At 44.9% G+C, this 26077-nt stretch overlaps 1 protein-coding gene across 1 annotated transcript in view; it reads left to right on the top strand.

Moving 5' to 3' along the window:
* COL9A3 (collagen type IX alpha 3 chain) overlaps positions 1 to 26077 on the top strand; it is a 72634-nt gene that overhangs the window by 15466 nt on the left and 31091 nt on the right. The window contains 12 exon segments of the mRNA XM_043496089.1: positions 1178 to 1231; positions 9604 to 9639; positions 11271 to 11294; positions 11941 to 11994; positions 12874 to 12927; positions 14807 to 14848; positions 17586 to 17642; positions 20119 to 20172; positions 20732 to 20785; positions 21919 to 21972; positions 22743 to 22796; positions 24140 to 24193. Of these exon segments, the coding sequence (XP_043352024.1) occupies positions 1178 to 1231; positions 9604 to 9639; positions 11271 to 11294; positions 11941 to 11994; positions 12874 to 12927; positions 14807 to 14848; positions 17586 to 17642; positions 20119 to 20172; positions 20732 to 20785; positions 21919 to 21972; positions 22743 to 22796; positions 24140 to 24193 (591 nt within the window).

Here is a 26077-nt window from a genome sequence, read left to right as displayed (position 1 = left end):
TTAGGGGCAGGGGTCCCAGGAGGGGGTGGTGAGGGGACAAGGAACATGGGGGGTTGGATGGCTTGGGGGTTCTGAGGGGGCAGTCAGGGGGCAGGAAGTGGGAGGGGCGGGTAGGGGGTGGGGGCCAGGCTGTTTGGGGAGGCACAGCCTTCCTTACCCGGCCCTCCGTACAGTTTTGCAAGCCCAATGTGGCCCTCAGGCCAAAAAGTTTGCCCACCCCTGACTTAGAGTGAGTATGGGAATCCCTTCATGGTATTGCAGCACATGGAAGACATTTGTGTATTAAGACATGGTGGTATTGCGCTGTCTAACTTATTGTGATCCTAGAAAAGGGATTTTAATTGCTTGCTGGCCCGATCCTGCCAGGACTTACACACCTGAATAACTTCGTTCATGTGAGCAGTTCCACTGGAGTCTTTGCAGGATCAGACCCTATAACGCTGTTCCTAAACCAAGCTAAGCATTGAAACGGAGTCCCAGAATGTGGAACCTCACAGGTTTCAAGAAACAGAAACATCCAGCTATTGATTCTTTTTTTCTGAACATTCATGACATGTTTTTAAACAGTACGCCTCAAATCACAGTTAAAATGATCAATACTGTAACCATTTAAAAATGAATAACTGATGGAATAACACTTTTTTTTTAACAACCATATGCGTTTTGAACATTTACTTTAGAGGTAAATTAAATGAAAACGTTTATTTTTAATATCCGATTAGGGATCTAACCATGAAAGTAGGACAAAACCTTCAAGGGCCAAAAATGTTCAAAAGTAGTTGCAACATATACCCACTGTATGCAAAAACTGGCATTTGCATGTGCAAATCAGATAATTGCATGCAAACTCTGGGGTTCTGTGGCCACTGTAGGAGCACACCCTGGGCTGCATGAGCACCCGTAGTCCCTAGCTATGGAAATTTGGCCCAAATTTTAGCTGTGGTTAAACAGTAACTGACTTGGATGTTTCACCAGACTTGCTGAACGAGCAGAAGAGACCCATGTACTTTCAGCTCTGTCCCTGATTTCTCATGAAGAGGATGGTGATCAGGATTTCATGGGATTTGGGCACCCAACTCCCTTAGCTCTTCTGTATAGGGATATTGGTTGGAGTTTCCAACAGGCTCTAGATCTGTCTTCTTCTCTGCTCTTATCCCTGCCTTTCTTTCCCTCCCAGGGTTTAACAGGACCTGATGGCCCACCTGGCCCAAATGGGCCACCAGGAGGAAGAGTAAGTAATAGAACTTAAATCCTTAGTCTGCTTACATTTATATTCTCATGGTACTGCTCAATGGTTATTTCAAATCTCTTTGTAACTTGGTGACATTTAGAATATTATTTATTATTTGTATAGTCAGAGTACTTAGGAGCCCTAGTCATGGATCATTTCTCCATTGTGCTAGGCCCAGTACACCCCTTGCATGCTTGAAAACCAACCCACTGTTCTCATCTCCCAGAAATGTTGTTTTTTCCCGTGTAATTATGATTTAGGGTTGTGCACTGGGTCCAATGTTTGTATTTCAGGTGTTTGCGTGTTGACACATTTTACAGGTTTGTTTCTAATTGCCTCAGAGAGCCATGTACGCACCTGGTCTTGGATGTCCTGGATAAGGAAACACCATTAGCAGACCAGATCATGTGATACTTTTGGTGCATAACTAGCTCCTTGACACATTCAGAGAGCCTGTGTAAAACATAAATTTAATTAACAAGCTTTCCAGGTTTATCCAAATACCGTTATTAGGCTTTATTTGTGGTTTGAGTACAGAGTCCTGATTTTTTTTTCTACTGCTGCTTTTTTTTTAATCAGTTGTGTGGACTCGTGTCTTTCATTCATTCCTGGGTCGGGGTCACACTTGATATGGTGACATCATTAGCTGCATCAGCATGGATGTCACAGCCTTCACAGCAAGACGCAAGATTGATTTTTTTTTTTTTTTCCATTTCATGTAATACCTGCTTATAGGAATGCTGCCAAGGGGCACTATGGGAAAGAGATGTCTGCCTTGATTATTGCAATGTGTTAGGTTCTCAAGCATTGTCAGTCATGGAGCAAACCTGTGCTCTTGGCCATCTGTGTTGGCATTCTCCACTTGCGACGCCATCTCTGTTGCAGTCGTCTTCAGTAAAAACAAAAGGTGTGGAAGGGTGTCATGCACAAAGAGGAGATAATTAGGGGGAGGTTTTCTGATGCACTCACCTTTTGGCTTAACTGGGCTCCCATCGCAGTCAGTGTTTTATCTTTGACTTCAGTGGGAGCACAGCTAGGCCAACGCTGAACATTTTTGAAAATCCACACCCATGGGGCCAAAGGGCCTGATCCTGTGAAGTTATGGGTGCCCTCAACTTCCCTTCAAGGGGAATGTTGGGGATGTTTGGCACCTCCTAGGATCCAGCCCTGATTTTCAATACAAAGAAGGCCTGGGCCACACAAACAGGATTGAATCTGTGCCTCATTTGCACGTTCTGTTACCCATATTTGCACGTGCCCATTTGAGCACACGCATCTAATATCCATGTGCAAACAGGGTACCCGAGTATTTGATGTATGCACAAAGTAACTCAGACTTTAAGCATTTAGCTGAAGCATGCAAATTCATGATTGGCACACACAACGACCTAACTGTATGCTCAGATGAGACGTGTTCCCAGGTCTTGAAAACTGGTTTGTCAGCATGGTGCAAATTTTAGATCTGTTGATATTTAAAGCACCTTTTTAAGGTCAGCGATCCATCTAGGAAGTCTTTTTATAGTCAGTATAATAAAAGCATGGGAAGAAATTGCTGAATTCGAAAACAGAGCTTTAGCACTGCAGCATTGCTATCCTAAATTCATTTCCTCTGACCCTTATTCAAGAAAGCACGTAAGAACCGTTGCAGTCAATGCAATACAAGCATGTGCATACTGTCTTCAATGGATGTAAGCATGTGCTTAAAGTTAAGCACATACTTAAGTACTTTTCTGAATAAGGATGTTTTCCTAAACTTGGGCCTCTATGGGTAAAAAGGCTCTTCTGGCTGTCACTATGAACAGGTGTGCTTGGCATATGGCAGTGTATTCACAAGAGTTTTTTAGCTTTTTGTTACCATCTTATTGATAAATGTTTCAGTTCTTCCATAAAGGCTCTGCCTCTCTTGGTTTCACAAAGAGATTCTCAAGCACCCTAATGAAATACTTCAGTTACTCTGACACTGTAGGTCTGTTCTCCCACTGTCCACAACTCCCGTTGACTTTAGTAATAGCATTGTTCCTATACCAATGGCATTGTCATCCCTGAGAAGTTTTTAAACAAGAAAACAATTAATTTTTGCTATGAGATTATCACTTTATTGCTGATGCCAAAGGATTTTAAAGATTTAAAAGATCAAAAGATTTTAAAAGGGCTGTTTGAAGTTTAGTGTGTTATACTGTACACAATGTAGAATGGTTTCAGAGTAGCAGCCGTGTTAGTCTGTATTCGCAAAAAGAAAAGGAGGACTTGTGGCACCTTAGAGACTAACGAATTTATTTGAGCATAAGCTTTCGTGAGCTACAGCTCACTTCATCGGATGCATTCAATGGAAATAGACTCAAATAAATTTTAGTCTCTAAGGTGCCACAAGTACTCCTTTTTCTTTTTACAATGTAGAATGCATCAATAAATCAGTGGATCTCTGAGCACATACCAAGACTCGGCTACTTTCTAGAACTCATAATAATTCATATTTATGTCTGAATTTAGAATACCATATTAGGCATGCAATTTATATACTGTATCCATATATATTCAGAAATAATATTGCCCCACTATAAAAAAAATTACAGTAAGATCATTTTCCAATCATAAAAGAAAGCACAGTGTTATCAGGAGAATGAGTTGAGTCAGAAAATGCATTATTAACTGATGCACCTCCACTGAACTTATTTGTGTCTTACCATCTGATTCCAGGACTGCATATTGACTTATAATCATTGAAAAGTAGAAGGAAACTTCATTGCTATGTATTAAGGACCTGAATTTGCCCTGCTGAAGTCAATGGGAGTTATGCAATTGATTTCAGTGGGAGCAGAATCCAGGTTTAACTCAGTAGGTGTCAGGAACTTCATATTTTCTTTTTACAGGAGAGGTATCTAGCCTTGTCCTCCGTGGTTGTAAAGGTTTTAGGATTAAAGATGAAAGCGATCGGAAGAAAACCTGAGTAATATGCAGTAGGACAATGGTTGAGTTGACATTTGCAACAGAGTTGATTTTTATCGGATTACAGCCTGTTCCTAGCAAGACTTTTCTTAATGAGGCACTTGGCTCCTCAGAAATCTGTTTGCTTAACCATCCTCTTTAAATTTAATAAGGGAAAACATTTCTAATCTAGGTTGGTATGCAGAGATCTTGGGGTGGAATGGCAGTGCTTCCTGGGATCACCAAGTAGACATTCTGACCAGCAGTTACTGAGTTATGTTCCAGCTCTATCTATCTGTCCTGTTATCACATTCTGTATTGGATACAATTTCAGACTCTCTTCAAACTCAGAAAATGCCCTCGAAATATTTCTGAATTAAAATAATGGCTTCCTGGCTGAGGGAGTGGTTCCAAATTTTAACCATGAGTGAGGGTCCTTTGGCTTCCTTTTAAATCCCTCTGAAAATAAAGGTCACTTCCATTTTCCAGGCATGATCTGTGGAACCCAAATACATGGCCATAATATTTAAGTACTTCCACTCCTGATAGCAATCTGGACCAGGACGTGGGAAGGCATGAAAGAGAACATGAAGTGAAAGTTATTATAAATCTTCTGAACTCTAAGACTGGCATGTTTAAAGGATCCAGGAGGAGTTATGCACTCTTAGGCCCCTTAAAAAATCCTAGCCCATAGAAAAATAACTTCTGGTTCAGTTTGAGTTTTGGATGGTGGCATGCGAGAGTTTTATCAGAACTGGTTCACCCTAGCCTAATTTGACAGGCTCTGAAAGATGCTATATCTCTTGATGGACTGGTCTCCAAACACACGCAAAATTCCTCAATAGAAGATAATGGGGCTGTTAGGGTACATTTGTGCCAGTGTTGTCTCTGAGACACCTGCAATTTATTGTCTATGCTTCTGCTTTCACTTCCCTCTCTCCCCCCCCCATTTCTAAACTGTGCATTTAAAAAAATACCCCCCCAAAATCAAAAAAGAACAATAGCCAAGGCAATTGGAGTGCGAAGGCACCCCTGGCAGCCTGACAAACTCCCCAAGACAAGGAGGAAATCCCATGAAGACTGCTCTTCAAGTGGGAACCTGACCTTCACGCTCTTTCCCTGGGGAGTTGCTGGGAGGAAAAGGGAGCTCTAGTGGCAATTTCACAGGAGTTCTATGCATGCTGCGTGATTCAATATCTGGGCCTACGTATGCAATTATGTGGATGAAATTCTGAAAACCCGCGGCGCTAAGTTCACAATGGCATGTGCGGTTGTTCTAGTTTGTGCATCATGCACAATTACACATGCACACTGGCAGAATCGACCGTTTGTGTATGCCCTCATGGGAACTGCATGTGCAAACTGGGCATGGATTTTGTGCAAGCGTTTTGTGAACCTGCGGCAATCGGATCCTGAGAGTCCGCGAATGTAACTGATGAGCACTCCACTCTCATGAGGCTTCCTGTGTAAATGGATGGCAATTTTTACTGGCTGAGCATTAAGTTTAAAATGTCCTATAAATAAATATGCCACTTGTGGTGTGTCTGAGTCTGTCACCTCCTTGTTTACTGTTCTGAGTTCTGCCTTTTCCCTGGAATCGCAGCAACTGAGAACAATAGTAGCAATGCAGGTAAAGAGCTGTGGGTGCTGGAGAACAAAGCCATTCTATCTCGTGTCGTGAGCGTCAACACAGCATAGAAAAATTCAACGTGAGGCCTGTGTTGGTGCCATTAAACAAAAGATGAGCTCACTATCACTCACGTTGAATAAGAGTGGCACATCTCCTCCTCCTCCTCCTCCTCCCCCTCCCCCATGCTTGTTAAAATGAATAATTAAGTCAACGAGCTGTTGTCGGCTGTCTGGCTGTATTTTCCTCACTCCATCACAGCTAAACCTCCTTTCTGGTTAAGAATAGGCTAAGAACTTTGAGAACATCAGTCAGCTAAACTCAAGCAGAAACTCTTGGCAGTAGAAAAGAGGGTGGGGTGTGGGATCTACTATTTGTGTGTTTACACATTTCATTGACTTTTTCAAGCTTCCTGGAGCCACTGATGGCACTGAAATAACACGAGAGCTGGTCTCCTGGTGCTCTTTCATTTCCCAGGTGGTAGCAATTCCGTGCGAAGGCCAGATGGTGTGTTACTTGGACCGATAAATTGTTCTCTAAGACTAACAATGGTGGTGAAAAGTGAAAACTTTAAAAAGACTCCGCTACTGAGGTTTTGCCCAAATACCCAGAGATTCACATTGAAGCAGGTTTCTATGGAACTCCCATGCATAGATTTGTATAAACCCTTAGTTCGTGGGTACCTCACAGCTCCCTAAATTATGTTCTGTAGACATCGATCCTGTGTGCACATGCATGCGTGTGCGCCAGTCATTTGAGATAAGAAGTAAACTGTTCCATTTTCCCTGGTAGATACAGGCACATTTAGGGAGTGGAATTCATTCCCCCAGTAGGTCTGCCTCAGCTTCTCCCCTTCCCATTTTCCCAAAGGCCTTTGAAAATACTGACCCACATCTTTGACTGAGGCTTTGAGCTCCCTTCTGTGCTGTCAGATCCTGGTCTGGCTGTGCAGAGGGCTGGTCCTTGGGTGTAACTTAGAGTGGCCATCAATGACCCTGCGGGGCTGATACAGCAGCTGGGAATTGCTGAGATGTAGGGAAGCCCCAGCCAAGTTCTGGTTTCCCTGCACGTGCCCCCTACACTGACTCCAAGGGGGGAGGGGGTTGTGTAGGAGCTGTATTGCTGGAGGATGCCGCTGTAGGGCTGCTTTGGACAGAGTGGCACAAAGCAGCCCTAAGGCAAGGGAGAAGCTGCCACTGGGGTGTTTTTCAGGTTTAATGTATATCTGATTGTATATTGGACCCATCCCCTTTTTCATGGTGACACGTTATTTGCCTTTCAATATTGTTGTTGGTTTATGATGGTTCTGAATTGGGTTGAGGTCTTCAATTGCTGTGCAGCTTCTTCAGCACCGGTGGCAGGGCTGGCAGATTATACATTCAGTTATTGCTAAAACCATTTTTGTTAACTGGTCCTGATCAGCAGTACCCCTTAGGCAGTTCATTTGGGCCTGTTTGCGGGCCCTTTGCTCACATTAATAACCGTATTGATATTAGTGGGGCTACTTGTCAGGGGGAGGGTGATTTAAAGCACAGAGAGCTTGTATTTAAACCTCATCAGACACAGTAGTAACCAGCACCTGCTGTCAGGCGCAATCAAGCATGTGATTCCCTGATCTGTCCCCACCTTCCATGGTGGAAGATAACCTTTGGTTCCTGTAGTTACCTCCTTCTACAACAGCAATGGCTGCTCCACGCTAGGGGCTCACAATCTAGCCCTTTAGAAATTGAATTGGGATTTTAGGACCTGGTCTTGCAAGGTTTACATCCGTGCCTAAACATGGGAGAAGTCCCACTCAGGCATTAGTATGCCATGCAGAAATGTCTCTGAATTCTTCATTTGCTAGGAGCATACCATGCTATTTCCTCGAGAACTCTTCATTGTTACTGGTGTCATCAAAAGCGTGTCTTGATGAAGGTCATTTTTGATATGACAATAGATGGTAATAGCTAACTAGGGGTGCATTTACTGCATTGTAAGCTCAGGACTGTGGGACCCAGGCTGGATGTTTCCAAGCCCTCGCTTAAGCCTCCACACTGCATTGTAAACCTGGGTTTGCAGTTGCTGAACTTGAGTCTCACAGCCATGCTAACATCCACAGTGCACTATGCAGAACATCTGACTTGGGTCTGTGGCTTGACCTGTGTCCACACTGCAAAATGGCAGGGCTTGGACCCGAGTCACAGTGTGATTTGGGCTCTGACCCACCTTCTGCCCCAACCTGGGTCCTGAATGCTTGCCGACTGGAGTTAGATTGATTGTGTGTGTGTGGACAGAAGGGGGGCTTGGGCTCAAATCTGACTTCGAGCCTCGGTTTAGTATGCAGTGCAAGTATTCCCTCAAGCTCCAGGATCTGTTACTGCATTAAGGCTTGTTGCTGACTGTTCCGGTACAGTGTAGATTTTAAGGTAGGTTAATTACACAGGCAAATGGCTGATCCTGGGCATATTGGCACATCAAAAAGTTGTGCAAAACCAGGCCTGCAGGAGTGAAGACTCCAGGGTCACTAAAGATGTCATGGAGTCTTCTCAAAGAAATACAAACCTGTTGCCAGTTTTTAGAAGGTGGGGATGACAACTCTGTTTGACATTAGTCTGCTGGGCGTGGCATTAGTATGAATGATCATCTATGCTGTGAGACTTATCATATTGCTGGCTAATGTTTTGTTTATAGTCAGTACTGCACTGTGCTTATAGATAAGCCCTCTGAGTCTCCAGATATTTGTAGGGAAGATGTCTGGGGAATTGTATGATTCAGCACCCACCACTGAGCACAGTTGCTTACTCAGAGGGGAATGTATTTGCCCTCAACACCAATGTGAATAAGCCCAAATCTTTCCTGTCATTTCACATGGCAACAAGGGCAGGGATTACATTACAGGAGGCCTGCCATTCTGTAACCCATTGTGTTCAGTGGCTGTAGAATCGCCATGCAGGGAACAGTGTTTTCTTCATTCATTTTTCCATTTCCATTTAGTCTGCTTTGGAGCATTAACCAATGATTAATTTCATAGGTTTTTTCCAGAATTGGCACCCTCAGAACACAACAAAGGGATTAAAAAAGACCGGCTGTCTCTCTTATCTGTAATGAAGCAGGAATTTAGCAACTTCAATTATTTGATTTTTAGAGTAAAATTTAAAATTGCAAACATGCTCAAAAAACTGTAAATGAAGCTTAAGGTTTGGAATGCAAAAGCAAGAGGGAAATAACACCAGAATAGCTGGCAAAAACAGACAAGTCATGAAATCTAAACATCTTTGCTTGAAGGCAAAATGTATGAATTAATAAAATGCAGTACCGTTGGGTCCCGATCCTGTAAACGATTGCAAATATAGCTCTCGTCCACAGCATGAAGTAAGTATGAAACGGGATGTTTCAAATGAGAGCCAGTGAGATTCACTATATCTGTAGCAAACTTTAAAGATTCCCAGTGACCAGTCTGGGGCCTATTGTGTGTTGTAGTTCCCCATATTTAGTCTCACTTAGTGGAGTCTCATGTTTTAATCTCGGCTCACAGATTTTCTAAGAGAGTAGGGAAGAGGTTCCTGGGGGCTCTGTCTTGAGCATCAAGAACGTTCTTGAATCATTTAACTAATCCCACATGTCAAAGGGTCTTTTACTCATGTCTGTGAACTGAGTCTCGCTTTTCCATGTGTGTGGTGTAAGATGCTATTGAACTTCCCCAGGGGAAGGTGATCCCATGATCTTGTGAGTTCTGGATGGTATGAGGCAGCAGGCTGACATCTGCATTGGAAACTTCCTTTTTACTTCTGTGAAGAGGCATGACCTGCTAACTCATATTCTGTTTCTAATTCTACAGGGTGCTTTAGGACCTGCAGGGCTGCCTGGACCAGCTGTAAGTAACTCTGAGAATGTGCAGACTTGTGCAGTGTAATAAAGGTGCAGAATTCCCCATAGTAAAGTACCAGCAAAGCCCATTTTGATGACAGCTATCTCATTGTGAGGGTCAGATCACAGGGGAAGAAAAGATGTGGGTCTTGTCTTGAAGCAAACATAAGGGCTCACAAATGAAAAGGGATCATGTACTAAGTAGAGATGTTAGGAGGGAGGGGGCTATATAAAATATATATATTTAAAATACTTAAAACCAGTTCTAGCCTTTAAGGGCTTGATTCAAAGCCCACTGAAGTCAGTGGGAGACTTTCTATTGCTTCAGTGGGCTTTGGCCCAACATTTATAAATTACCCAGCCTGGTTCCTGTCAATAGTGGACATATGCCAACTCATTGGCATTGCACGGGGCAATACAAGGTCTTTTCCAGTCTGTAAAAAGGAGCTGTCAGAACGTTCAGCCTGTTGAACCATCCAGCTGGTTAAGCATCCTCAGAGACTTTATAACAATTCTGAAATCCACACAGCTGTGTTAGAAGATCTCTTTATTTACTGGGGAGTCGCATTGAACTGTAGCTATTTGAACTAATGGTATTACGGAAAAATTTAGAGCTAAATCCACATTGATCAGTACTGATGTCTTAGTAACAAAGCCCCCCCCCCCCCCCCCCCCAAAAAAAACCTACCAGGAAGTTAAATGATGGACATGTGTTTAATTTCAGATATAATCTCTCCATTGAAACACTGCATTTAAAAAAACATGGCTCCTTAATGCTGAAAAATCAAATGCCTTTTCCAAGGTGGTGACTATTATGGTATTAAAAATCCAGCTTCTCAGCCCAGGGAGCTAACAGGCATGACTAATGCAGTGTGCAACATTAGCACATGCTACTGACACTACTGTTCCTGCTGGTCCTCTCTTCTTATGACCAGGAGGCAGAATATCAAGGTGCATAAAGAGTCAAGCATTTTGGTTGCTTGTCAGTTTCAATAGATTGTCCACTCCCAAGGTCAGAACAGTCGGGATGGAATAACATACCTCACACACATGTGACGTGGCCTATGTTATACTGCAGGCCAGACTAGGTGATCACAGTGGTCCCTTGTAGCCTTGGAATCTATGAGATCTCGATGATATCTTAAACTCTGTGTTTACGGGCCAGCAGCCGGCCGCATAGCTCGGTCACATAACATTAACTCAGTCATAGTCCTTATTTTGTCAGGGATGGTATTTTTTTTTCTTCATGTCACCAGAGAGGTGGTTTTCTTTTAATGTAGCTTTTACCAAGAGAAGTGGCTTCTCAACAGCAAAAGATTCGTAGAGAAAACTAGGTTAGAAAAAATGGTGGGGAGGCTATACTTCTCCCCTCATATGTGCACATGACCCGTTGATGGGTCCCTGGCTGAATCTTAAAGCAGAGAATAGCCCACGGACAACAAAGAGGGAAAGTGAATGGAAAATACAGACGACAACTCTAGGATTCAGTAACTGTCTCTGGCTCCAATTTCTGACTAAATTAGAACAATAGGGGCTAGAGGAGTGTTGGGGTGGGGAAGTGGCTTTTTGATACAATGATCCACTTTTTGTGTGGTCAGTTTCCAAATGATCTTTCTTTGTTTTAAATTTTGTTTTCAGGGCAAGGGACTGCCAGGCCCTCCGGTAAGTAGCAGCCTCTTTCCCAGGGCTGGTCTACACTAGAACGTTGGGTCAACCTAGTTATATTTCTTAGGGGTGTGAAAAATTAACACTGCAGAGCAACATAGCTAGGTTGACCTAAGTTTTAAGAGTAAACCCCCTTTTTGAGGCCTGGTCTAAATTATTACATTGCTTGTAATTAGCATATGCTACTGACACTACTATTCCTGCTGGTCCTCTCTTCTTATGATCAGGAGGCAGAATATCAAGGTATTGATATTTTCCCCAAAACCCACCCACAGACCCAGATCCTTGAGTGCTCTGAGCTGCGCTAAATCCAGTGGGTGTGGAGCCATGATTAAGGGTGGCCTGCTGCGACCTTTACACTGCTGGAGGCCAGTTTGGCCACTGATGTGCATTAGAGCAGCCACAGGGTGCAGCAGCTTTGTAACTGGTGAGAACATTTCATTGCTTTCCCCTGAAAGGGGATCCCTCTTGGCACAGGTAGCCAGGCACTGTCTATGTTTGTATAGGGAGCATCAGACCAACGGGGTGTAAGATTGGACCAGTCCCCTGAGTGGGAGGGGTGAGCAGTGTAAAGCTTTTGCTTTTGTACAGTGAGAGCTCTCCCGGGTAGCAGCATGTGTAATGTACTGGCTCTATTTTACAGGGGCCTCCAGGAGCTAGTGGACTCCCGGGTGGAAACGGACTTCAGGGGCCACCTGTGAGTTTCCTTTGTTTAATTCCTGTTGATTGACCATCCTGCAGCCACAGAAGAACAAGGTCTATTTCTGGCCTCTTGCTGCACTTGGGAAGAAGGTTAATGAGAGTGTGACACCACACTTGCTCTGTGAATAGGCCAACAGGAGGTGCCATTCCCTGCACTGGTTAGTGCAGTGGGTATGTGTCAACTACCATGCCAGAGCTACTCAAGTGTGTTCAGTCATCTCGCCCTCTCGTGGCTGAAGTCTACAGTGTGTGTAAGCTGTAACTGCAAATGAAGGTTTTGTTTCTCATGCCACATGTGTGCAGGTTAGCTGGTGACAATGGTGTCCGTTCTTTGTGGCAGGGGATTTGTCACATTTGGAGCTCACGTGTATCACTAGCATGAAGCTATTTAATATATTGGGTCAAATCTTTCTTTTTGCAGCCACCCACAAAATTTGCATTCACATTTAGAAGTGTAAGTCCTGAGGACTTATACTTCTGACTGCAGGAATGCAGGTGCAAATACTCAGATTTGTCCTTGCAATTCCTTTGGCAGGCACAAAAGCATCTGCAGAAAGAGACACCGGGGCTCAGTCCTCTTCTAGACATGTCCCCTTATCCCACATTAATAAACGTGATTGCACTTTAATTTCTTTACAGATTTTCATTCAAGTTAATAATATGGTGAAACTGTCCCAAGAAAACCACCTTATCCTCATTCATCTCGTATATAGTATTTGGGACCTGCCCCACTCCCGTTGGATTGAATGGCAAAACGTCTGTTGATTTGAGTGGGAACAGGATTGGGTCCTTCAGTGAACTCTTCACCCCCCCCCCCCGAGAGATTCTATAGAGGGTGTATATGGGAATTCTTATTATTTTTCACTCCTTTTAGGGACCATCAGGTCTTCCAGGATTCCCAGGACAGCCTGGACCTCCAGGGCCTCCAGTAAGTTGCAATTTTTCTGTGTAATAAACACGAAGAAAGCTAAACTTGGTGTGGTTTTTGGAATCATCTTCTTGTGCCCATGGAAGCAGCTGATAGGGCAGTTGCATTTTTTTTTTTGCTGTTTTAGGTTCAAACCCCCCCCCCCTTAAGTTGAAGTGTTCCCTATAAGCTAAAAACAATGCATTAGAGCAGCAGTTCTCAAACTTTAGGATCCCAAGGACTCCTATTTTGATTTAAAAAATTTTGCAAACCTGCTGCTCAGCCTCAGGCCCCACCCCCACCTGACCTTTTCCCGTCCCGCTTCTCCCCTACCCCTCCTCTTCCCTGCCTCTTTTCACCCCCGAGCACGCCCCATCCCTGCTTCTCCCTCTCCCTCCCAGTGCCTCCTGCAGGCTGCTGAGTTGATCAGCGGGGCCAGCGGCCCTGGACATGATTCCGCCTCCCTCCCCCAAGCGCACCTGCTCCTTCTCCTCCCTCCCAGCGCCTCCTGCACGCCACTGAACAGCTGTTCCCCGGTGTGCAGGAGGGGCTGGGAGGGATGGGAAGAGTTATGGGAGGGAGGGGGAAGCGTTGATCAGCAGGGCCCGTGGACCCCCCTGGGATACCCTCCCGGACTCTCGTTTGAGAAACGCTGCATTAGAGGGAAAGCAATGACTATTTGTTTATTTCCCATGTTTATGAGTGTTTAATATTCCTGCTGATGCTGGGGGCACGGGGCATGATGCAATGCCATGTGGCTTCAGGGCATACACGGATCACTGGAAAGATTTTTCCTCCTGGGTAACCATGGTGTGATTGGCCATATTGTTATGGGATTTTTCTTCATATTCCTCAAAAACAGCTGGTCTTGGGGCCTGATCGGGTGAGGTGCTGAACACCCTCAATGATCCTGTGCAGATGTCTAGCTCCCTTTCTGGAGGGATTGTTTACCCTGACAGTGACAAGAGCCTGTATTAGATGGAGTGACAGTCTGATGCACTATATCAGACCCTGTGTTCCTGTAATGCCATGCCCTTGTATGAGTTGCTGGCTGTTGGGATTTAACTTGTGCATCTAAAAGCATGAGCCTTTACTGTGTGAGCTAAAACAGCCACCTCTGTTAGCTATGGCTGTTCTAGGCTCCCCCACCACTGTGTGCACCACCAGCCACCCCAAGAGGGGGACGGATGCCATGCTGTGTCAGCGCGGGTTACGTTCCTATCAGACATATCCTAAAACTAGCTTTTGTGTATAGTGGAGTAATTGTGCAGGTAGGGTTGTTGGTAATTACATATAACTGAGGAGATGGATCTCCTTTAAAGACTTCTGCATTGGACAATGAGTGGAAAGTCCCACCCCTATAAGGGGAAATTCTCTTGAAGATACCAATCTTGGGAAAATGGAATTGGGGTTCCCTCTAGAAAATTTACTCCTTGGAAAATGTGGTTCCTCCCCACATCCTGCAGATAAACCACACCTCTATGTTGGTCTGCTTAAGCCACGGCTATTGTGTTGGCAGCTATATGGTCTAGTTGTTAGAGCATGTGACTGTCAGGGCTCTTGGATTCTGGGGTTCCGTTGCTAATTCTGCCACCGATTTGAGGTGGGTGACCTTGCTTCATCCATATCTGGAGGATGCAAGTGGCTCATAGGCCTGGCGCTGGCCATCTTGCCCCTGTGCGACTCGGGCAAGCCATTCAACCTAGTGCTGCTTCCATTTTACCTCTCTGTAAAAGGAGTGTAAATATATTGACCTAGTTAACTCATGAATGTCTGTGAAGTGCTTTGAGGGGCAATACAGAAGTGGAAAATGTGTCAATAAAATATGTTTTCTGGAGATAACATTTCCTTTGGTGCTTTGTGTTGATATATTTAAAAGTTCAAATGTTCTGGGTTATAGGGTCTTCCAGGGGTTCTTCCTGATGGCGGCGGGGACCTTCAGGTAGGTTTTTCTCTATCGTAGAAACAATTTTTTAACTTAACCCCTTAAACAATTTTTTATGTATGGGTCTGGGCGAACATAGGTCTGTTTTAACATGCAAGGGCTAGATGGTGCAAACATGCCTGGGAGTAGCCTTATCTATGAGAGTAATCCCATTAAATTAATGGGACGGTTTGTGTGGACAATGTCTTCCAGGTGCATGAATATTTGCCGTATCAGGGCCTTGGACTCTTTCAAGTATGCAGATAGTTTAGTCCTGTTGCAGGATATTCCTTGTCATTTTACTTCAATTTGATCCTTGCTTCCCTAGTGTCGATTTTGCATGTGTTTGATCCCATGCCAGTTTAATAAAAACAAGTTTTTTAGCACTTCACAACAGAAGACAATTTTTCATGCAGCTGTTTCAAACAGAAAAGGTCAAATTTGTTTTGCTGTTTATTTCCATGGGCGGCGGCACCTTGTTCCCATGGGCATAAGCCTTGTTTGTTCTTTCCTTTTTGAGCAAATGTCTTGATTTCTTTATTTCAAAGGAAGGAAATAGACATTAAGGTAATGAGCGATATAAGTGACATTTCAAGATTTCACAGCTGTTGTTATGACAGCTTCTTTGCTTTTCTAATTAGAGTACTCCAAAAAAGCTTCTATCTTGTTGACACTGCCTTATGGAAAAGACTTATGGAATATAATAGAAAATAAGTTTTTTGGTAATTTTTTAGGCCATCCTATAGAATTTAATAGAAAATTATTTCCCTGCTACAGAATTATATACAAAGGTTTAAAAAAAAAAACGATAGAAAGATCTTATTCTTTATTTTCTATAGATTTTTGAAGTACTAGCTATAGAATCCCCTTAACTTCTATATAGCTTTTGATTTTATCCCTGTGAAATTCTAGAAGACTCTCCCATGCGGGCCAGACACAGCTTGAGAATCTGTTGATAGTTTGCTTCGTTTTTAAGTAAATTCCCATTCCTATAAACTCTTCTGCGTGAGCTTTTCCTTTGATCAGGTGAGATCAATACAAATTCAAATAGGTGTAAAGCTAAGTGTATTCTTAACTGTTTGCATGACTAAGCCCCAGGTTTTCAGCAGAGCAAGATCAGTAGACATGGTCTGCTGTAATTAAATATCCTTGTTCTGTTTAGAATAAGGAGGTTTGGGGCCTGATTCAAAGCCCATGGAAGTGAGTATTGATGTCTATAGGCCCTATGTTTTCCAGACTCAGCCAGGGTTACAGACAATATTAGGAAGTCTGGCTAGAAGAGACCATATTACTCTGGATTCAGGTATGCAACTCCCATTGCCATGTACAGTAGGTGATTGGCTTGGGTGATGCAAAAGAAGAAGGTTTTCTAATCATCAGAGGCGTGAGGTTCCAATTGGAACAGTGAGGTCAAATAACCTAACTAGTTTTGAGCTGGAGCTTGGTAAGTTTATGAACGGGATTCTATGCTGGAGTTGCCTGTGATAGCAGGAGGCTGGACTCATGACCCAGGAGGTCCCTTCCAGTCTTGAGTTCCTAGGTATATGTTCATAGGAGATGTCTAAAATTGAGTTGGGGCTTTGCGGCCTGGATTACAGAATCCATTCGTGTGCCCAGTTTTGTTTCATGTTTTGCTCCCAAGCCCCTGAGGCCACCTGCTAAGTTTAGACTTGAGAAAATACTTTCCTGTTGTTGAAAAGAGCTATGAGGTGACAGCCATTACCTCTTTCGTGTGTTAATCAGTCCCACTAATTAGGCCACAGAACAGATTCCAGCATCACAGGAAGCAAACCAGGAGGTTCTTAACTAGAACTGGACTGAACATTTCTAAAATTTTGCTGAAAAATATCGATTTTTTTTCATGAAATCTTCAGTTTTTTTGAAGACAGTGTAGCCTAGTGGATAGAGCACTGGATGGGGACTCAGGAGATCTGGGTTCTATTCCCACTGGCCTGCTAGGTGACCTAGGGCAACTCCCTGTGCCTCAGTTGCCCCATCTGTAAAATGGGATAGTGATCCTGGCCTCTTCCTGTAAAGTGTTTGAGTTCTACGGATGAAAAGTACTATAAGAGCTACAAGGTGGGGGAAGTAATATCTTTTATCGGACCAACTTCTGTTGGTGCGAGAGACGAGCTTTCAGGCAACACAGAGCTCTTCTTCCAGTCTGGCAAAGGTACTCATGTCTGGTCTACACTACAGACCTATATCGGTATAACTACTTCACTCGGGTGTGAAAAATCCACACCCCGAGCAACGTAGTCATACCAATCTAACCCCCCATGTAGACAGCACTATGTTAGCGGGAGAGTTAATCCTCTCGGGGAGGTGGATTAACTATGCAGACGGGAGAGCTCTCTCCCCTCATCTTAGAGTGTCTTCATGAAAGCATTACAGGAGTGCCCACACAGCCTTTTAAGTATGAAGACTTGCCCTCAGTGTTGCACAGCAGAACATTCAAGATGAATTGGGCAGTTAACACACTAAGTACCTTTCCTAGACCTGAAGAAAAGCTCTGTAGCTCTAAAGCTTGTCTCTCTCCAACAGAAGTTGGTGCAATAACAGATATTACTTCCCCCTCCTTGTCTCTCTCATGTCCTGGAATCGACCTGGCTACAGCAACCCTGCAAACAATATATAAGAGCTAGGTATTAGTGTTAGTATTATTGACCACCATATTTTCCCCCTCAATAATAATGACACCCACCTTGCTCCACTGTCTGTGCTAGCTAAACCCACGAATGTTTGTTTTGTGCAGTGTCCAGCTCTCTGCCCCCCAGGCCCTCCAGGTCCTCCAGGAATGCCAGGATTCAAGGTAAGAAAAATATCTTCTGTAAACACAGAGTTGAGTCCCAGAATGCGTGGCAGAGGGAGGACCTGTGGCTGAGAGCAGGACTCAGGTTCATGCTGTACAAAGTATGCAACAGTTCTCCTTTATCTGAGCCTGTGAGTCTTGGGTACTCCAAGTTACCCAGACACAAAATGCCACCAGCTTTTATTTTCAAGAGACAAGTGAAGGATACAGGACCCGTCCCGCTATCAGCACATGGAATTCCCATTAACATCCATGGGAGTTCCAAACGCACAGGGCATGATCCCGTAAGGTGCCCCGATCCACCAAAGCACTTAACTGTTTCCTTCCCCCCCCCCCCCCCGATTGCTGTGGGAGAATTTGCAGTGCTTAAAGTTAAGTGCTTTGCTAAATCGGGGCTCTGGCTTCTTGCAGGATTGAGCCCAGAGTCTCTCTTTGTTAGCTGTAATTTTGACTGTCTCCACTGCAGCTGGGAGGGTGCTCCCCAGCACAGGTAGACAGAAGTGCTTGCTCCGTTCCAGCTAGTGTGCTAAAAATAGCAGTGTGTCTGGGGTATAAAGGGCAGTGGCTCGGGGTAGCTACCTGAGTACAAACCCACCCGGACCCCCTGGGCATGTCTCAGGCAAGTAGCCCGAGCTGCTGCCCTTGCTATCCTGCTCTTTTTAACATGCTAGCTGGAGCACAGCTTGCCCATGCCTGCCTACCCGTGCCCAGCTGCACTGGAGACAGGTCCTTAGAAACACATCCCGGGTTTTTAAAGTACACTTATCACTGTGATGCAGAGATACGGACAGTATTGTGGAGGGCATAACTCACATGACCAAATACCATTTCACTCTATTTCGCACCTACCGTAGAACCTAACTGCTCCCCAGTTTACAATGTGCTGCTAGCAGTATGTAAATTCAAGACTGCAGGGGGCGTTCAGCCGCACTGAAAGGCAACACCCCTCACTTCCTATCGTGCACCTTGCACGGATTGGGTACCGAATATATAGTTCATCTGTCTGGTGGGACTAAACCTCAGCTCAGCTTCTCAACCAGCTGGGGAGCACAGTTTCTCTAATCTTTGTAGAAATATTTAGCAGATGTAGAGGGCCTATCCTGCAGGAGGCCGAGTGTTGCCTGGGGAAATACTGGTGTCCTTCAGCTCCCATGGAATTCAACCCTCTGTTCTCTGGGGAGCTGAGCATTTCCCACAGAGAGATCATTAGAAACCCACACAGTCAACTGTTGTTGGTAAGGGGTGAAATGCAAGGTCCGTGAAATAAGAAAGTCTCCGAATAAGGCTTAAGTAATGGATAGGTCCTGAGCTGATCCTCTGCACAGTGAGGAATTTCACCCATGCTAACTAGTATTCGTATGGTCTTTTGCCACAATAGTAGTAGGGATGGAAGGGAATGAAGCAAGGCAGAGTTTTATATTAAGATCGTTCTAGTGTATATGGGTTCATTGCCAGCCTGAGGGGGTTGCTGTAGCTGTAATAATAAGCTGTGGAAGATCATTTACGCAAAAGGGTATTTAGGCTTTTAAAAAACGAAAAGACCTCGGGTAAAATTTTTCAAAAGCACCCAAGTCCCGTTTTCAAAAGTGGCACAAGGTAACCTTCTCAAAAGCACTTTCAAAAGTGACTAGGACTTTTGGTTCTCAGTCACTTAGATGCTTTTGAAAATTTTATCCTTCGGCATTTAGGAACTGTAACATGGGCAGCCCTCTCATGGCCAGAGATCACTCTGTGGTGCCCTGCCTCTGTTTCCCCCTCTTCAGAGCTCTTTAAGAATTCACAGTTCAAAGGTGGCTCCCATTTATTTAGTCCTTTGGTACATACCAGCACCAAGCAGTTCAGTGTCTCTCTCCTGACTAATCCCAAATAACACAAACGCTCACAGCCTTCATCCCAGCTGGCCTTTACAGTCTCTTCCCTGCGTGCACAAGGTCTCTCTCAGACCTCCCTGCCTTGACAGCTTTCTCCCACTCTCTCCTGCTTCTTCAGCATTTCCCCTGCTGACTCAGGGCCCTGCAGTCTCCTGGGCTTCCCCACCCCACTGCAGCTTCCTGCCCATTTTTTATCCCAGTATCACCTGATTAAACCTAGGTGTGGCTAGTCCTGTAATCGGGGCTGGTTTAACCCTTAGCTCTCCAGCCCTGGGATATGTCACTCTGTTACAGGACCCTAAAGTCTCATTGGAAGATGCCTTTGAAAATAGGACTTAGGCATTTTTGAAAATGTTACCCATCCTTCACAACTTTAGAATACGTTCCAATAGACATGGAAACATCTTGATCAACTGCTTGTCTATCCTAAATGCAACGCCCATCCAGGAAATGAGGAACGATGCTACACAGCAGATGCGTAAATTCCTCTCCAATAACTTCAGTCAATTACCTGCCTTGCTTTAAATCCTGTGTCCCCCTTATATAGCTTAGCCTGCCACAGGGCAATAATGAGAAACTCAGATCATTCTTGGTTTTATTTTTAGGGGCATACAGGCCACAAAGGAGAACCTGGGGAAACAGGAAAAGATGGTGAGAAGGTAAAACTCTGTTTAAAGAAAAAAAAATTAGGTTGGTGTTTTTTTTTTTTTTTTTTTGAAAAAGCATAAGACCAAGGGATTTCTCTCAGGATGATGCCAGGGCAGAATGAGACAATTGATTGGACAGCAAGGGAAAGCCCATTATTTGATTGTACTTGGCATGTGGATTGAAGATCATTAGCCTCCATCATTTTGTGTGTGTGTGTGAGACTATTTCAGCTAAAAAATAGAATCATTGTTATGATCACAATTTTTCCAGAGTGGACTCTAAATTGGCACCTTCAATTTTGCTGTGCCTGGTTTTGCAGCTCATGCAAAAGCTGCATTGATCACACAAGTTGGTTGGTTAGTTGTCTTAACTAATTGACACGGACACTATTTGTGTGTGGAAGAAATTGCATAGAGGCAGAACATGAGGCCATAGTTTTGGTGAGGGAGGGTCCGGGGAGGTGATTGGGAGGGAGGGCTAGCATGGAGAAGATTCTTGAGAAGAGGGTTACTAGGATCCAGGGTGAGATTTATCATCGCATCTCGTCTAACTCTGGTTTTCTATCCGCAGGGAGATGCAGGCCCTCCAGGTCCTCCGGGGATTCCAGGCAGCGTCGGCCTGCAGGTAAAATCTGCCTTTCAAACCAGAGCAGTCCCCTGATGCTCCCCCCAGTCACGCAGGGTTTCAGGGTGAAATGCGAACGGTTGGGGTCTGTCCATGTGGCTCTGGGATCAAGCCCCATGCCAGCCCCTCTCACCCATTGTGGACACAGCAGTGCATTGCTGGTAACAGACTGCACTGAGGGCCTGATCCAAAGCCACTGATGTCCGTGAAAAGACTCCCTTGGACTTGCATGGGCCTTGCTACGGGCCTGGTAGTGGTGCCATCCTATGGATGAAAAATTACAGTGAGTACCCATCTCCTGGGCCCAGGTGGAGGCTGAAGAGCCCGTGCCATGTTTGAATGGTAATGGGACTGAGCTCTGCACTGGGTCTGCTGGATCCCCATGGTAAAAGCGTGGCTGCCTCACAATGCCGTCTGGTGGCCTCAGTGCAGCCCTGCACACAGCTCCTCAGCTCAGTTTCCCTCCTTGGATCCCCAAATGAACCCCACACAGGGCTTTTCCAGTGCGATCACAGCTGCCCTCCTTAGGGTCTGATTTATTAACTTAAAGTTCAAAGCCAAACACAAAAGTTTTCCCTCCAGCCTTCAGCTCGGTACAGCCCAACACCCCCCTCCCTACCCCGCACCTGTCTGGTCAGAGTCCTTCCTGCCTTAGCAGGCTGCTCCCAGCACTTCCTAGCTGTAGCAAGTGTCCTGGTCTCAGGGTTTTCCTGGCAGGAGCCTCTCACTACAGCCTCCTGAGCATCCCCCGTATTGCCGCCTCTGTCTGCTATAAATAGAAAATTGCCTTGTTCCCCTCTGTAATCAGGGTTGGCTTGGCCTCGGGCTCCCCAGCCCAAGGGCGCCCTCCCTCCCTGTTAAAACCCCTTCTCTGAATCTATTCCCCCTCAAAAACAGAAGAACCAGACTGTGTTGTCTCAGTCTGAGACCTCTTTGCTTTGGGAAAAGGTTCCTGGGGACAGGGTTTGTCATCTCCCCTTCCCTCCCCCCCGCCAAATCCCTCTGCTCATCACTGTTTCTTAAGGCTTCTTTGACTTGGTTTTTAGGTTTTCACTTCCACGTCTTTATCTCTTTCTGTTTCACTGTTTTGTATTTGAACGATTGGCTTTTAATGAGTTGTTTTTCTCATCTAGGGGCCAAGAGGGTTAAGAGGCCTCATTGGGCCAGAGGGTCCAGTTGGGGACAGGGTAAGTAACTATCATCTTCTCCAGACTTTCCCCTGGACTTTTCCCTCATTAAACCCATGCAGAATAAAATCCAATGGCCCTGTTAGAGATCACTGCCTCTAGTTAATTTCCTGTCCACGTCCTGCAAGAGCAATGTTCTTGGCAGCTATTAGACACTGTGTGAATAAAGTTACATGTGGCATTACTTCCCATTGCCCTATTCCCTGGACAACGGAAGCCCCATGAAGGTGCAAACTATTGGACTAATCCTGCAAGCTTTCCATGCAGGGGACTCACCTTGAAGACAGCAGGAGTTCTGTGAAGATTTTTAGAACATGGGGGGGGGAATCATGAACACTGATGTCCTACAGTGTCCAATCCTGTGCCACTGACTTCAGCGAAAGTAGGATCAAGCCCTTACTGAACAATGGTGACTGACCAGCATGGTCGTCTTCAGGTGTGCCTGGACATTAGCTCAGGGGTTGACAGCTGAGCTTGGGATGCCATGTCCTTCTGTAGGCGTCAAGTATGTTACCAAGGCTTCACAGCTGTGAGTGTTATGAGTCTGGTGAGGAGATAACAGCAAGGAGACCTAGAGTGAAAACCCTGCTGTTTTAAATAAAGATCCTCTGCTGGAGTCTATTAAGATCCTAACAGTTATTAAGGAACATGTTGTCTTTCCATTGACATCTCTTGCTTTGTAATAATAATTCAGCTAGGAGCATGGCTAGGTTGTGGGGTCCAGAAGAGTCCTGATGGCCGCATTTTAATGCTGTCTTATTGGTTTTTAGGGACCTTTTGGTTTCAGAGGGCCACCGGGACTCCCAGGAACTCCAGGGAAAGCAGTATGTATCCATTCATACTTTTGTAGAGTTTCCTTTGAATCCTTATGACCACAGCCTCTAACGTCACTATTGATGCCTACTGCTTGCTTTCACCTGGCCAAACCGTCCAGTGCCAGTGAACAACAGAACCCACCCAGTTCCCACACCAGAAGTAATGCACATGTTGCATCAGCACAGTGCTCACTGAGTGAGATGTGCACACACAATTGTATTTCCATAAAGACCTTCCTGGTTCCCACTGGTACCTCTCCCATCTTCCTAAGCCACTTATGCCCACAACTAAGAGCTACATCATCTCCCCTGCCCCAGATTTCATGCTGTCCTCCCCCAACCACCTACAAGTTGTCATTCTGGCCCTCGTAGGTTCAACACCTTCCATAGTTCTTCATTGTCTACCTTCCCCCCCCCCCCCACTTCAGCAGATTTGAGCTCCCCTTTTATGTGCTTTGTTCACGCCTTCTACATGGGTAGATGTTCTCCTCTTACCAAGCGGGTTGAGCAAGCTCCACATCTGCTCTCCTGCGGTTCCCTCCTCTTGGACAGATCCATGTTTAGATCCCAGCCCAGAAGACCATTTTTCCCCAAGGTAAAATATTCTGTTCTGTGCCAAGGATGCAATTACACATCCTTTTGCACAAATCCTAAGTGAATGGGATTTGTGCAGGAGAATTGCAGAATCCACACACCCACCTGTGGGCAGATCTCCAGCCTCTCTAGACCGCCCAATGATAGGTCCCTGTTTTAAGACTTAGGGACACTTGAGCCATGGGAGTGTGGACCCAGTAACCACACCATCCGCTCTGCCTGCCCTGCCACCAAGCCTCTCCTACACTCTGGTTTATATGGAACCCACTTCTATGTTGTATGGTGGATGCAGAGTCCCTTAGCCCATTTGCTTTGCAACCATCCACCCCCACCCCTCCAATGATGGAACTGCAGCAGGTCCACTGGTCCACTACACTGAGGAAATTCACCCTGAGTGAACTAAATTCAGGTCTTGTTGCTTTCCCACACAGCAGGCATTGAACTACTGCAACCAGGATCCAAGTGGTAACAGCTGAAGTTTCCCTCCTGCCTCACCACTGTATTTAACAAACAGGGTACTTCAGATGAACATGGAAAAGAGCATTCCTATCCTGTGGGATCACAGTCTGAGCCCCAATTGCAATCCATCCATGTGCACAGTATTAGAGATTGTAACTGTGAAAGCATAGCAGCGCTCCTAGGGAAACGTGGGCATCCCTCATGCCTGGCATGGTTAATTCCTGGGAACAGCATGGAGACCATCTGAGTGTTAGTCATCAAGATGGAGATGGTTAATGGGTTTTCTTTTATCATTACAGGGAGGCCGAGGAGACAAAGGACCTCAAGGGTTCAGAGGGCCCAAAGGTGATACTGTAAGTGCAATAAAACACTTGCCTACTAAAACATTGCACATGAAGTTTAGTTTACAGTTGTTTTAAGGCTTGCCTCTTTCATTCTGTTTGTGTCGCTTTGCTGGCAGAAGGAAAAATTCTCAAGGTAGGTTAGAAACTGACAATCTTCATGCCTCTGGATGAGAGACACTTCTGGGTGGTTTCAGAGTAGCAGCCGTGTTAGTTTGTATTCACAAGAAGAAAAGGAGTACTTGTGGCACCTTAGAGACTAACAAATTTATCTGAGCATAAGCTTTCATGAGCTACAGCTCACTTCATCGGATGCACTTCATCCGATAAAGTGAGCTGTAGCTCATGAAAGCTTATGGTCAAATAAATTTGTTAGTCTCTAAGGTGCCACAAGTACTCCTTTTCTTTTTACTTCTGGGTGGGAGACACATAGATCGATTCAAGGAGAATCTTTGGATCTGTTTAACTCAATCCTGTGCTCCAAAGGGGTCTAAGAGTACTGCATTTACCTTCCAGTGTGAAATGTTATGACCCTGATTCAGGTCCCATGTCAACTTAATATTGCAAGAATTCCTTCTGAAATGTCTTTATGTAGCAACTGCTCCTGATTGGGAGATGGAAGATGGTTCTGTTTCAAGTTCTTTTGTCAATTCTCTGGGTGGCCTTGGGCAAGTTACTTACTTGCTCTGTGCCTCAGTTTCCCACTATGTAAAATGGGGAGGATTATACCTATTAATCCTTATAAATCACTTCCGGGTCTGTGAATGAAGATCACTGGATAAATGCTAAGAAGTGGTAGTTATTATTTCTATGAATCAGAGTGTTTAAAATATTATTGCTGCTCTTAAAACAAATCTAGAAAAGATCTTTAGAAACAAACTTTTCTTTATGGAAAATAGTGCACTTGTGCATGTATTGTATCCAGTCATAGGTCAGAGCTTTCGACAGGATATTTCTTCATACACAGTTCAATCATTTGTTGTATCTTTTTTTTTTTTTTTTCTGAAGTTCAGGTTGGAAGAAGAGTAGAGTTTAGCAAGGTTTCTATACTCCTCCTAATCCTTTTACTTGCTCTGCTCCATTGGTCAGACTAGTTATTTAATCCTTGATATTTCCCATCAAGCAGGGCTCAAGTGAGTGGGAGGAAAGCAGGGATATTTTCCCAGCCATTCTGGGAAAGCTTAGCTTTAAGGCTCAGATTTGTAATGGTGTCTAGGCATTCTGCCGCCAAGTACTGCAAGGTCTAAATGACTTACTCGGCTACATCCCATTTTCAAAAGTGATTAAGGAACCTGTGTCTCACTGAAAATCAATTGGACTTAGGCCCCTAAATACCTAGCCATCTAAATCACTTAGGCCTTAGAACACTCAGGGCATGGCTACACTTGCATATGTAGAGCGCTTTGAGTTAAACCAGCCTTCGGAGAGCGCAGTAGGGAAAGTGCTGCAATCTGTCCACACTGACAGTTACAAGCACACAGCATGGCCCCATTAGCAGCTCTTGCAACAGCCACAGAGAGCAGTGCATTGTGGTAGCTATCCCAGCATGCAAGTGGCTACAACGTGCTTTTCAATGGGGAGGGAGGGAGCGTGACAGGGAGTGTGTTGTATTGTATGTGGGGGGAGAGAGAGCGGGTTTTTGGGGGGGTTGAGAGCATGTCACCATGCTGTCTTGTAAGTTCAGACAACAGCAGACACCCCTCCCTGCACCCCTCTCTCTCTCTCTCTCTCTCTCTCACACGCAGCATTCCACACTAATGGTTACTTTGTCTGGGAGCAGATAAGCAGCCGGTTGTCAGAAACGGAGCTTTCAAAGGGCATATCCGTATTCCTGCAGCGATTCCAAAACAATGAGAAGAGTGGCACTTGACTTAAGGGGATTATGGGACATTTCTG

The sequence above is a fragment of the Dermochelys coriacea genome, chromosome 13, assembly GCF_009764565.3.
Source record: "Dermochelys coriacea isolate rDerCor1 chromosome 13, rDerCor1.pri.v4, whole genome shotgun sequence".
Lineage (NCBI taxonomy): Eukaryota > Metazoa > Chordata > Testudines > Dermochelyidae > Dermochelys > Dermochelys coriacea.
This window is presented reverse-complemented; position numbering and strand designations above follow the sequence as displayed.